The sequence below is a fragment of the Amaranthus tricolor genome, chromosome 15 (genome assembly GCF_026212465.1).
Source record: "Amaranthus tricolor cultivar Red isolate AtriRed21 chromosome 15, ASM2621246v1, whole genome shotgun sequence".
NCBI classification, from domain to species: Eukaryota; Viridiplantae; Streptophyta; class Magnoliopsida; order Caryophyllales; family Amaranthaceae; genus Amaranthus; species Amaranthus tricolor.
The window spans coordinates 17501674-17514415 of record NC_080061.1 but is presented as its reverse complement, the minus strand read 5'-3'; the positions used below and the strand labels follow the sequence as shown (position 1 = coordinate 17514415).

Sequence of the window (12742 nt, the reverse complement as noted above, 5' to 3'; positions counted from 1 at the left end):
GATCATCCCATACACAATACTAAGAATCCCTCTTCAACTTGTCTTTTTGATACTTATTAAACTCCAGAGGAAATTTATTCATGACAATATAATTGACAATATGAGCATACCATGGTTGGTCTATTTTTACCATAAGCAAATGTTCCTCCGGAAACTCTTCTTTTATAGACTCACTCCTATATCCATCATTGCTTGATTCAAAGGTTGTACTTTTTACAATCCTACTTAGATGATCTGCAACTAAATTTTTCGACCCTTTTTTGTCTATTATTTGTTGGTCAAATTCACTTAGAAGCAAAATCCATCTAATCAATCTTGGTTTGGCTTCTTTTTTCATCATCAGATGGTGTATAGCCGCATAATATGTATAAACTACAACCTTTGTACCTGGAAAATATGATCAAAATTTCTCTAATAAAAATACTACTGCCAATAACTCTTTTTCTGTTGTTGCATAATTCTTTTGTGCTTCATTTAGAGTTATTGACGCATAGTAGATTGCATAAGGATTTCGACCAACCCTTTGACCAATGACTGTTACCAATGGCGTAGTCACTAGCATCGCACATAATTTCAAAAGGTAATGACTGATTGGGTAGTTGGATAATAGGAGCTGAAACTAACCTTTTTTGAGCTCATCAAATTCCTTTTTGCACTCCTCATTGAAATTGAATTCCATATCTTTTTGTAACAACCTACAAAGACAAACAGTTATTTTCGAAAATCCTTCAATAAACCTTCTATAAAATCCAGCGTGTCCTAAAAAGAAATGCACTTCTTTCACAGTTTTGGGGTAAGGTTGTGATTGTATAATATCGACTTTTACTTTATCTACCTCAATTCCCCGCCTTGAAATCACATGACCTAAAACAATGCCCTGCTCAACCATGAAATGGCATTTTTCTGAATTTAGAACTAAGTTTGTTTCAATACATCTTTTAAGTTCAAGTTTTAAATTTTCCAAACATTGATAAAAAGTATCTCCATGGATTGTGAAATCATCCATGAAGACTTCAAGAAAAATTTCTAAAAATTCAAAGAAAATGCTCATCATACACTGTTGGAATGTAGCGAGTGCACTACATAGTCCAAACAATATACGCCTATATGTATATATGCCAAAAGGGCAAGTAAAGGTGGTTTTCTCAATATCTTCAAGTGCAATTGGCACTTGTAGATACCTAGAATACCCATCTAAAAAGCAATAAAATTCATGTTTGGCGAGCCTTTCTAACATTTGGTCGATGAAGGGTAAAGGAAAGTGATCATTCCTAGTTACGACATTCAAACGACGATAATTTATACATACTCGCCAACCATGTTGCACTCGGGTTGGTACCAATTCACCATCACTATTTCTTACCACTATGACTCCTGATTTCTTTGGAACCACTTGAGTTGGGCTCACCCACTCACTGTCAAAAATTGAAAATATAATACCTGCTTGTAACAACAAAATTTCTATTTTTACTACCTCCATCATTGGTGGATTCAACCTTCTTTGTGGTTGCCTTACGGCCTTGCACCTTTCTCCAACAAAATTTTATGTATGCAAGTGGTTGGACTGCCGCCCTTGATGTCAGCAATAGACCAACCGATTGCACCGTTGTGTGCTTTCAGAACTGCAATCAACTTTTCTTCTTGTTCATCATTTAGCTTATTGGAAATAATCACTGGAAACTTTTCTCTACATTCCCATTTTCTTCTCCTTCTTCTGCCTCGCATCACTCTCTCTTACTTATCTCTTTCATGAATTTCATTTTTCTATAAATATCTTTCTCCAAATAAGAATTTGTTCTAAAATCTTTGTTTTTCTATCAAGAACAACTATATCTGGCAAGAGGTACCTCAATTGAGGCAATTTTCTCTAAAATCCTTTTCGATCTCTTTTCAAAATTCATGTATTTTTTCATTTAATTTTAAGCAAATCCTAAAAGATTCATATCTTTGGGTATAATTGTTTGAAATATATTTAGTTTTTGGTCACCCTTGATTGATTTTAGGTTTATATTCTTCATTTTGAGACTAATCAAGCTAATTCAAAAACTTAAAGAACACAATTTGTGCATCGAAATGTTATTGAAGATAAAAGATTTCAATAGTATACTGTTTTTACCCAACATTCAACTCAATTTGTTAGAAAAACCTGACACAATTTATTAGAAAAACCTTTCATTTCAATGGCTTCTTTACATAATTTTTAATCTTTATCATCTCAACATTTAAATTCCTTTACCCACCTGCAAATACTCAATCTTTTTCACAATTCCAACAAAAAGCAAAAAATTGGATTTATCATGTTACTTCCCATACACAATATTGACATATATCTGGTTCATATATGGACTAGACTGATCTTCAGCAAAGAAAACATACACTTTGTTCTTGAATATAATCCAGCTATAGCCAACCAGACTCCTTTCTTTTTTTTTTTTTTTGCCTTTGTCTCTCATTCCTTTCCTCAGTTGAGCCAAGTGTTGCCATTTTCCTTCGGCAGCAATGTTTGGCAGGCTTTTCCAAACTGCGCATAACTAGAAATTAATGTAGTCCAGGAAATTTGATCCCTGATATTCATTTCTTTAAATAACCTTAATGAATCTTTAATGATTTCACATCTTCCATACAAGGTAATTAGAGCATTAGAAACAGAAACAAACGATTGTAAACCAGATACTAAAGCTTGTTTATGAAATTGGACACCCTCTTCTAGACCATATACTAAACCAGAAACAAATTATTGTAAACCACAATTATATGTAGTTTCAAAAAAAGGTAAGAATAAGGAGAAGACATAATTCAATTTGAGGAAAGAATCAGAGTTCTTAAGAATTTCAGGGGAAAGGGAAAAGAATTAGAAAGAAATTGTGTTTCAAACAAATGCTGACTTAAGTAACTCACATGAGCCCATGTGCCACGTGCTGGTTAAAATAAAATTTTAACGGTCAACGTACGAAAACCGTCAAGTGGTAGTCTTTTGCAAATGTTTATGTCATTTAAGGTATTTTTTGCAAAAAAAATTAAATTAGGTAGTTTTTTTGCAAAAAGGTGCTATAAATTAGATAGTTTTTGTAATTTTTCCTCATAAATATCACCTAAACAATCACATCTTTCCAAATCTTCTCTAATAATGAAATATCAGATGATTCAGAATCAAACAACCGTGTATCAATGGCCAGAATTACCCTCAAGAAAACAAAAATGAACCATGACAAGTCTAGTAGTGTACAAGACTACAAGTTGGTATTATGGTTGACATTTCACTTTCAAGTGTCGAAAATAAGGCTGCATAGCACCGTCATTATGTTAAAAGAGAATACTGCAATAGTTGATCCAACGGTGTAATCGACATAGGCTTCCGAAATGCAAAACTCAGTTATGGGTTTACAAGACAAAAGCATCACTTCTTTGGCTGAGGTTGAGAAAGGTGCTTGGTCACGACATAGCAGTCTGGTGGAGAGATGTTTGTGTAGTAATTCTGGATGGTATCGGTGATTTCAAATCCAAATTTCTTGTAGAAATTGATAGCTTCATCGTTATTGGTCTGGACATGCAAGTAAATCTCAGAGATGTTTTGCTTGGAGCTCAGCTCAAGTACATGATTCAACAGCTTTGTGCCTGTATATAACCACAATCAGATGCATCAAACATGAAAAATTATTCAACCAGGTAAATCAGCAAGCTGAAAAGTACTCCCTCTGTCCCTATGATTTGCCAATATCTATATTTAGGATGGTCTCTTTTACTTTGCAACATTTTCATTTTAGATAATGTCCCACTATTTTCTTTAATTCATATCCACACATTGTTTAATTTTCTCCCTTTTAATCTAACCCCACACAATTTTAATATCCCTGCTACTTCTTTTAATTAATGTACTATTTCCCGGTGTATCAAATTCAGGGACCGAGGGAGTAATAATTTGAAAGGGTTCAAGAGAAAATAATCATATTCTAGTGAAAACGTTTTGCACCAAAATGTTTTCTAATACTAAATGGGAGAGACTCAAAAGTAGGGATGACAACTCAGTTTGAGTCCAACCCTAGTCTAACTAGGCCTAAGAAAAATATTCCAATTTAAATATGAGAAAAAGTACAACTGCAAATCTAAATAAATACACCAACTCTGATTCATATCTCATATAAATCCGATAATAGGACTTAACTCTGAATCCAATGCAATCTGACATTCAATTTTGACTTTGTTCAAATATTTATTTTGCTAATGAATTCCATATGGTAACATCAAACTTTTATGAAACGCCAGTGGTAGCACTTTTGTAAGATTTTTCCACATGGTAGCATCCAGTTTATGCCTTATCTAACTGTTGTAGCATTTTCCGTTAAATTCTTGTCAATTTCTGTCTAATTCACCATTTTCACGTTTCTACCCTTATTAAGTGTTTGTTCTTTGCCTTTATAATTTTCCCTAAACCATTATTATTCTTTCAAATGTTTAATTTACTATTTTGACGTTTAATTCACCATTTAATTTATCAACACTCTCAAATGCTTAGGACAAATTATAAAGATAAGAAGCAACACTTAATAAGGGTAGAAACGTCAAAATGGTGTATTACGCGGAATTGACATGAATTTAACAGAAAATGCTACGGCAGTTGGATAAGGCATAAACTGGATGCTACCATATGAAAAGATCTTACAAAAATGCTACCACTGGCGTTTTATGAAAGTTCGATGCTACTATGTGAAGTTTCCCTTTAAAAATTGTATTTATTAAGATTGATATAGCATATAAATGTGCCTAATTCGATAGGTGTTTTCGAGCTCATCATTGGTGGAAAAGTTATTAGACCCCACTATGGAAGGATTACACCCCAAGACTCCAACATTGTTAAAACTTTGCTATGTCAATTCCAAAGAAATTATTGTTGCAAGTTTTCTTTCTATTATTAAGATAGATTATTAAGTAGATATTGGGTGAATTGTAACAAATTTGTGTTATTAAGTTGAATTGATCGAACTATTTTTATTTGTTATGTAGAATTTGGGCAAATGATAGCCGATCACAAAAAACATTATTGTTGTGATTTCGCGTATTATTAAATGTAATTGATACTAGAGAAAACGATATTATAATCCGACTCCGCCAGAGGTCTGAGCATTGAGCAAAGTCAAAGTACATAAAATTTGAGTCTGAGTTAGAATCAAAGTTGAAAAAAAGTAACTTTTATTCGGAGCAAAGTTTAAGCGTGGAAAATGTAATTCAAGTCCGACTCATTGTCATTGCCACTCAAAAGGGCACGATATTCCTATCGACAAACTATTAGATGAAACTACGGAGCAAGTAGAACCCAAATAAAAATCAGTCACAAATAAAAATGGTTGCTAGGTAAGGAAGATAAAAAGATCCATCTGCTCGAAATCAATGGCCAGATAATCAGTAGCATACAACATGTTACATTTTGAAGTGATAAAGGCAGATCATGTAAAGCACCCAACTATTATGAAGGGATTACTTATAAAACCGTGTGAAATGCTCAATTTGAATAGGTTAAGAAAACGTTCAACTGATTCAAGACAGAGGGATGTGGAGAACATACCAACACCTAACCCACGATAGGGAGCCAACACACCCAATGTCATAATGTAAACACGAACAGCTCCATCATCCCTCTTTTCAAGGCGGCATGCAATTGCTCCAACACATATATCACTATAATAAGCTGAAAAGTGGGAAAAAGAATAAGATACTGAAATATGTTCGCAGAAAATGGCAATAAGCTGAAAAGTGGGAAAAAGAATAAGATACTGAAATATGTTCGCAGAAAATGGCAAAAACAGTTGTACTTCACTCCAAAAAGTATATGCAGGATTGCAGATAGTAAAAAAGCATAGGCTTGATATCCATATAAATATGATACAAAAACTATAATTATACCAAGATATCTTAAGATGATACATAAAAGACACCCAAATGGTTGCAATCACAAAAATTGAATTGTAATCCCAGTATTTCATGGATATGACATTTACTTATTAAATACTTGAACTACGACAAGGAACCATGCAAGCACCAGGAGAATAGAAGAAACTGCCTCACAAAATTATAGCGTATAATGGTATAAGAAAATTTGATCCGACCCGAAAATGAACCCGGGACCCGACCCGACAAAACCCGAACCCGACCGACCCGAAAGCGACTTAATCCGAAACATAACCGACCCGATAATTATCCGACCGAAAATGACCCGACCGGAAACCGACCCGTTTTGACGGATTTAATATCAATTTTTAGAGTAATTTCAATGTTAGAATTCATTTCAAATAAAATTTTAGTTTTCAAAGTATCTCAACATATTGAGTATATCACTTGAACCCTAAAACTCATCAATAGATCTCAAAAAACACGTATTTAACGTCTTTTTAGCCATTGTAATTATTTTTCTTTAAAAAAAGGACGTTATAATCATCTTAATTGAATACATGTATCTTGTTAAATCAGTCAAATGAGTTTTTAATTCTTCTACATTTCAGTAAGCCAATCAATATAATTTATACGAACGTTTCGCACGTTTGAATGAGCTTTTCAAAAAACGAATGTCGCTACCCTAAATTATAAAACGCGTATCTTATAAGACGAAATAAGTACTTAGTTAGTTGTATATCTTTCCAACATGAAAATTGTGAAGATAATTTTAACGTCATTTTTATCTAACGTTACAATTATAATAAACAAAATAACTTTTATAAAGCGCGTATCTTACAAGTCTTTCAAAATAAGTATTAATTCCCCTATTTTTCTTGCACTTAAATGAACCTGACATACCAACTATTTTTTGAAAATCGTACATGTAATTTCTCTAATGATTTTTTTTAGACATTTTAATGATTTTTTTTTTATGTTGAATTAGTCGATTGGATATTCTAATGTTTTGTGGTAACCCGTTGGGCCAATCCGAACCAGCCCGAAATCCAGAGTGATCCGACCTGAAACTGACCTGATCCGAAACTGACCCGACCCAAAAATGACCCGACCGAAATTGATCCGACCCAAAACCCGACCGACCGACCGTTTTCCCAGGTCTAGCTATGATCATAAGTTTACTTTTGTGTTGTTGTAATATCCACTGTCCAGCACAATCATATGATCCTATCAAAAAAGCAACACTGAGCTGATTTAATCAGTTTTTACTTCCCTGGTTAACCAACGATGCATATGTAGAAAATTAGGTAAAACAAATCACCATTAAATTAGAAAAAACACATTTTGACAACTATAGTTTTTGTATGATTTTCTAGGTTCCACAGGAGCAAAAACCTTTTGAAGTCACCCATAATACCCTGGGATGCCTGCTATGAACTGACAGTTTCAATTAAACAGTAAATTTGGAGATAATATATAAAAAGGATAAACTGGAATTACATTATAAAAATGGGATAAAATTAAAGTTAAAAGGATGGTTACAACCCTAATTGTAAAATAAGAACATATAGATCAAGCTATTTGAGATGCTTGAGATCTCCCAAATGAGTATAAACTCACCCACAATGTGTTTACCATTTTCAAGATGATTATGACTCTCCCTAATTTTCTCTATTTACAATAAAACTACTAACTTATTCCCCAAGTCTCCCTAACCTAGCGATTACCTAAATTACCCTTACGTAAACTAATTATTCAAAATATCAGTTCACCTTTAACTAGTATAAACACTTTTCCACTATCATAAGACTACTAAAAACCAAACTCTTGCAGCCAATACAAACTTAATAGTAATAATCAAGGTAGTTAAAACCGGTCTAAGACCATGAATAACCAAACATATCATGCAAATCATGTCAACTAGTAACACAAATAATTCCACGAAAGCCAATCAAAGAAACACATACTCAGAAAATAGGAAGATTGATGAAATCCAGACACAAAATAAGAGAGGAAAATAATATGGGGAGCAACAACAACCACACACTAAATCAGATTAAAAGACCCAAATAGGGAGAAGCACAAAACATAAGATGCAATTGCGCCAAATTGAAAGAGACAAAATACTTAAGAAATAAATGTATGGATAGCATCTACAAACACCCCATAAATGAATATGAAGCTTTGACCTGCTGTAATCTGAAAAAGACCTTTATAAAAATTTGTTCACAATGTCTTCCCTACACTACCCTATCATACCTAAACCAACATCTTTCATCATTGCAAATTACCATTATAATTTCTTACAACCCATGAAACGGTAACAAGTAAATACAAACTTGGTAGTCAACAATTCACCATAACATTTGGTAGACCCACAACATGTCTGGAAAGCTTTCACCAAGAACTCAACTTTGCACAAGACCACTAAAACATTGATGTTTCATTAATCTACAAAAATATGCCCATATGTTGTAGATAACATGAAAATAACATAAAGGACATTGACCGTAAGTCCCTAACCTTGGAAAAAATACTGTCGCGAATATGTTTGTGAAAACAGTCACGGTGTCAAAGGAAAATGACTAAAACAAAATAATAACACTTTATGCGATGTGAATTTTTTAAAAAACAAATCACATAAGGAGAGTTTTGAGCTTATAATTGCAGTTGTATTCGCGTGCTACAATTATTATGCAATAATATACCCATTGCCATTATAGTTGCACTATATGAGCTACTTAACGTGGATAATTGATTAATTTATTAGTTAATTATATTCTTTAATGATTATGATTATGAGTTAAGTGGCGAAACTTAAACAAAAATTTAGGGGGAGCGAAGTTAACAAAAATATTGAATGACATTAATATAGCCAATCAATACATCCAAAAATTATAACGTAAATTTTGAATCAAAGAAAAGCTCGACACTCTTTAGCACTTTAAATATCTATAATCTCATTGACACTATATGTCTTTGCTATTTGTCTCTAAATGTTTATTACTAAACTATTAGCAAAAAAATCGTCGCCCATTTTGTTACAAAGTCTTGTCTTTACTATCTTCATAATTGATAGTTTTATTGTATAGGTTTTCAATGATTCAAGTATTCGCTTATTCAAACTAATCATTAAATAAATATAAGAAAATTTAATTAAAAATATAAAACAAACCTTTATCCTTCAATTGTGGATGGTAAGCTAATTTTTTATTTTTTCGATCTATCCCAATCGCTTTCTTCTTTTTTGTTTTTTCCAGTTGTTAAATGATAATTTCATTCCTAATTTGATAATTCAGTATTACTTATAAGTTTTTTTTTATTTTGTTCAATTATTCTCTTCCTTTAATTGTGTTTCTTTTATTTGTTGGACTAAAATTACAAAAAATATAAAATGACTGTTGTATATTAAATAAAAATTGCCGAAAATCTCGAAGGGGCGAAGCCCCTACCCGCCCCAACTAAGTTCCGCCAATGTGTGTTACTATGTTTAATGGGTATTAATGAAATTTTAATGATATGTTATAATCTTTGTATAAAAAGCACGCCCGAGGCGCTAAGAAGCGATCGCTTAAACGCTTACTTGAGTCTATGTACAATAGAAGGCTCTTCAAAAGCGCCCCTTTTTGGTGCCTCATGCGCTTTTGCACCTTACACGCCTTTTGCACCTCGTGTACACCAAATGTGATTTTTGATCAACAATACTCCCTTCGTTTCTTAATGAAGTTCCCACAAGGAATGTTCACAGAATTAAGAAAAATAGAATCTTTTAGATAGTATATATATTATTTATTGAATAATAAATTTGATGGAGGAATAGTGAGACCATAAACATTAAAAAAATATTAAAAAAAAAGTTAGTGGAAAAATATAGGGATCACAACCAATAGAATGTTTATAATGTTAGCGGGAAATATTTGGGGGCCATAAAGAAAACAAAAATGTCAAAATGAAGTTAGTGAAAGATATGTAAGAACCATAAACATTATTAAAATATTAAAATGAGGATGAATAAGGTTATTTTTGTCCAAAATTTATGACATAAATAGAAAGATTCTTTGTGGGAATAATAAATGAAACGTCCCAAAATGACATATGGGAACTTCTTTAAGGAATGAAGGAAGTATGTCTTTACTTAATATTACTTAAATAAACCTGAATTTTTGGTTGTTAATTGAATGGAAGCAAAAATATACCCCTAATTCTTGCCCTAAAATTATGGAGTGAGAAACAGAAGAGTAAAGCTTGTTGCTTTACTTTGAAGTGCCGCCAGCCATCTTCACCTGATCTCGACATCTTCACCAGGGGCGGATCAAAGATTTTGGAAGGCCCATTTATTTTAGGGTGTCTTTTAAAATAAAACCCTTAAAATATATATTACTTCAAATTTAAAAAAGGTTTACAAATAAATCACACAAATGTGTTGCTCAGAACCGGGCCTACATAGCACCATTTTACTATTTGAGGCCCGTTATTTCAAGAGTCTCTAGGCGATCGGCTACCCCAGATGCCCTAAGGACCGACACTGGCCACTAATCTTCACCACCTAGGTAATGTCTTCTCCTTTCTACTTCTTTTTTTCTTTTTTTTCTTTTTTCTTGCTTTCTCTCTCTTTCGGTCTCTCCTCTTTATTCCCCTTCTCCTTGCTTTCTAACGCCAAGAAAAGGTGGAGGTCAATAGCGGTGTTACTCTAGCTAAGGAGGATGAAGTTGATGATATGTGTGCACCTATGTTAGGTGGAGTCATTCCTTTGCGTAACTTGAAGGAATGGTCATCATATCCATGAAGTGATATGATGGTTTTGATTGAAGGTGGAGATGGCATGGCAACGATGGGTAGCAATGTGATAGATCGAAGATGTGTCAACTTGGTTGGTAGGCGAGCATTAGTGGAATGTGGTCTTATGTGTTGTCATAGGATGGTTTGCATTCATAGGAGGTTGTTGCATTTTCAAGACATTGTAGCTTGGGGCTCAATTGTCTTGGGTAGGGTGCTTGCTCCTATAGTTTCAATGGGCTTATAGTTGGAGTTGTGGTGGTCTTTGATCGGGGTTGTGTTTGAGCTCGGCTCAAACTCTTTTGCTTGTTTTCATTTGTCATGGGTTTGCTCCCTTTCGGGAAGGGGCACCTCTTTGAGGTGTTTTCATCTTGATGATGGATTTATTTTTTTAGAAGATGATTGATTGATGTTGTGTTCGGTGAAATTGAGATTATTTCGTCAAGGTGGAGATTTTTTGTTTGTGGCTCATAATCCAAATCATAGCTTGATGTTGTGGAGCATTTGTGCTTGGAATAAATGGGCAAGTGAAGGAACTTGAGTTGGGTGAAAAGACAGAAGTTGGTAGAGTGTGTAGCTTCTGTTTGCTCGAGCAAGATACATGGCTCGAGTGGGTTGAGCAGGATGGCTCGACTAGGTCGATCGAACTACACCTAGTCGAGTGCAGCTTCTGTTCTGGGCTTCTGTTTTGCACATGTTTTACTTATCATCCATCACTTATGTTAGCCTTATAAATACCCATTTTAAACATCCTTTGTAGAGTAATGTTATAGAGATATTATTGTAATACTCTTGTAATCCTCTTGAGAGAGATAATTGATCTAGATAGAGAGGGAGCCAAATTAGGGTTCATAAGGGTTTAAGTTGGGGGTTCTTAATTTACCTTTGTATTCTCTATAGCTTTTGATTCTTCATTGCTAGAGTTGGATTACTGTATGTAATCAAGAACTCTAATCAATAAATTGTTTTCGGTCATTGGGTGGGGTTTTATAGTCTAATATCAATTTGATATTAGGATTTTCCTCACCTTCCAGTTCTTAGTGTGTTTGATTACATTTTGCAATCTTTATCATTCTTTGTAGTTACAATCTTCATTGAAAGAGCATTTGCTCTAACACCCAATTGAAAAGAGAAATAAAATATAATGAATGCAGAATATTAGACAAAATGGAGGAAACCCAGATGATTAAAAAGATAAGAAGAATAGGGAAGAAAGAAGAAAACCTAATTTGGTAAAATCGCCAGAAGCAAGAGCATCAACATAATACTTGTCATTGTAGCGAACAGGAAAAAGAGTAACATTGAGTTTCTTAAGCTGCATTACATTCTTATCCCTTACTCCATCCAATGATATTGTTACTTGCTTCATCTTTCCTCCCAGATTTCTTCTTTTTCTGAATCGAATGCCCCAGAAATTGATAGAGAATTGCAAGAAGAGAGGTCGCGGGAGAGGAAAAGGGAATGAATGTGTGATCTTATTCTGAGAATTGAATGCAGAATAAGGATGCTAGCTGCTGCTACTCGATATTGAGAAGTGAGAACCAAGATGGGAAGTAAAGGTTGCGGAGGACGAAAAGGAAACAAGGGTAGAGGAAATGCCGTAACGTACATACAATTTGGTTGTTTTATCCTTCAAAATTTTAAAATTTACGCTAGAAGGAGGGCTTGAACCTCCGACCTTGTGGTTAACAGCCACACGCTCTAACCAACTGAGCTATTCCAGCATTGATATAATCATTCTTTTCATTGCCCTATATCTTAATTGTTTGTCAACATTAAATTTAAATGGGTAATTGGTAGGATAAATAATAGAGTTTTATTTCAAAATACAATTAAGTTTACACAAATTCTTAGTTGACATTATATAGACGCCCTAGATTGGGCCGGTCTAATTTTTAAATATTTTTTTAAGAAAAAGGAAATGTGTTAGCTTCTGTTTTTTCCAAAAGAACAAAAGGGTTCCTCTTAGGGATCAAAATGTCACCCATCAAGAGATGACGTTAATGAATGGTAAAGAACAAGTAAGGATAACTCCCAAGCAAGTTGATGACATTAATGATATTGGCTTTGGAGGCCTTCTATG

General features: G+C 33.7%; 1 protein-coding gene and 1 non-coding gene across 2 annotated transcripts; both read right to left on the bottom strand.

Moving 5' to 3' along the window:
* Positions 1 to 3105: 3105 nt before the first annotated feature.
* Positions 3106 to 12254, bottom strand: LOC130801556 (uncharacterized). Its single transcript, XM_057665426.1, has 3 exons — positions 11884 to 12254; positions 5561 to 5683; positions 3106 to 3615 (listed from the first exon to the last, which is right to left on the bottom strand). The coding sequence occupies exons 1-3, from the start codon at positions 12026 to 12028 to the stop codon at positions 3398 to 3400; spliced, it is 486 nt and encodes a 161-aa protein (XP_057521409.1). The 5' UTR covers positions 12029 to 12254; the 3' UTR covers positions 3106 to 3397.
* A 55-nt stretch (positions 12255 to 12309) lies between these two features.
* On the bottom strand, positions 12310 to 12383 carry TRNAN-GUU (transfer RNA asparagine (anticodon GUU)). Its single transcript has one exon. It is a non-coding gene; the product is annotated as a tRNA-Asn (tRNA).
* Positions 12384 to 12742: the final 359 nt, after the last annotated feature.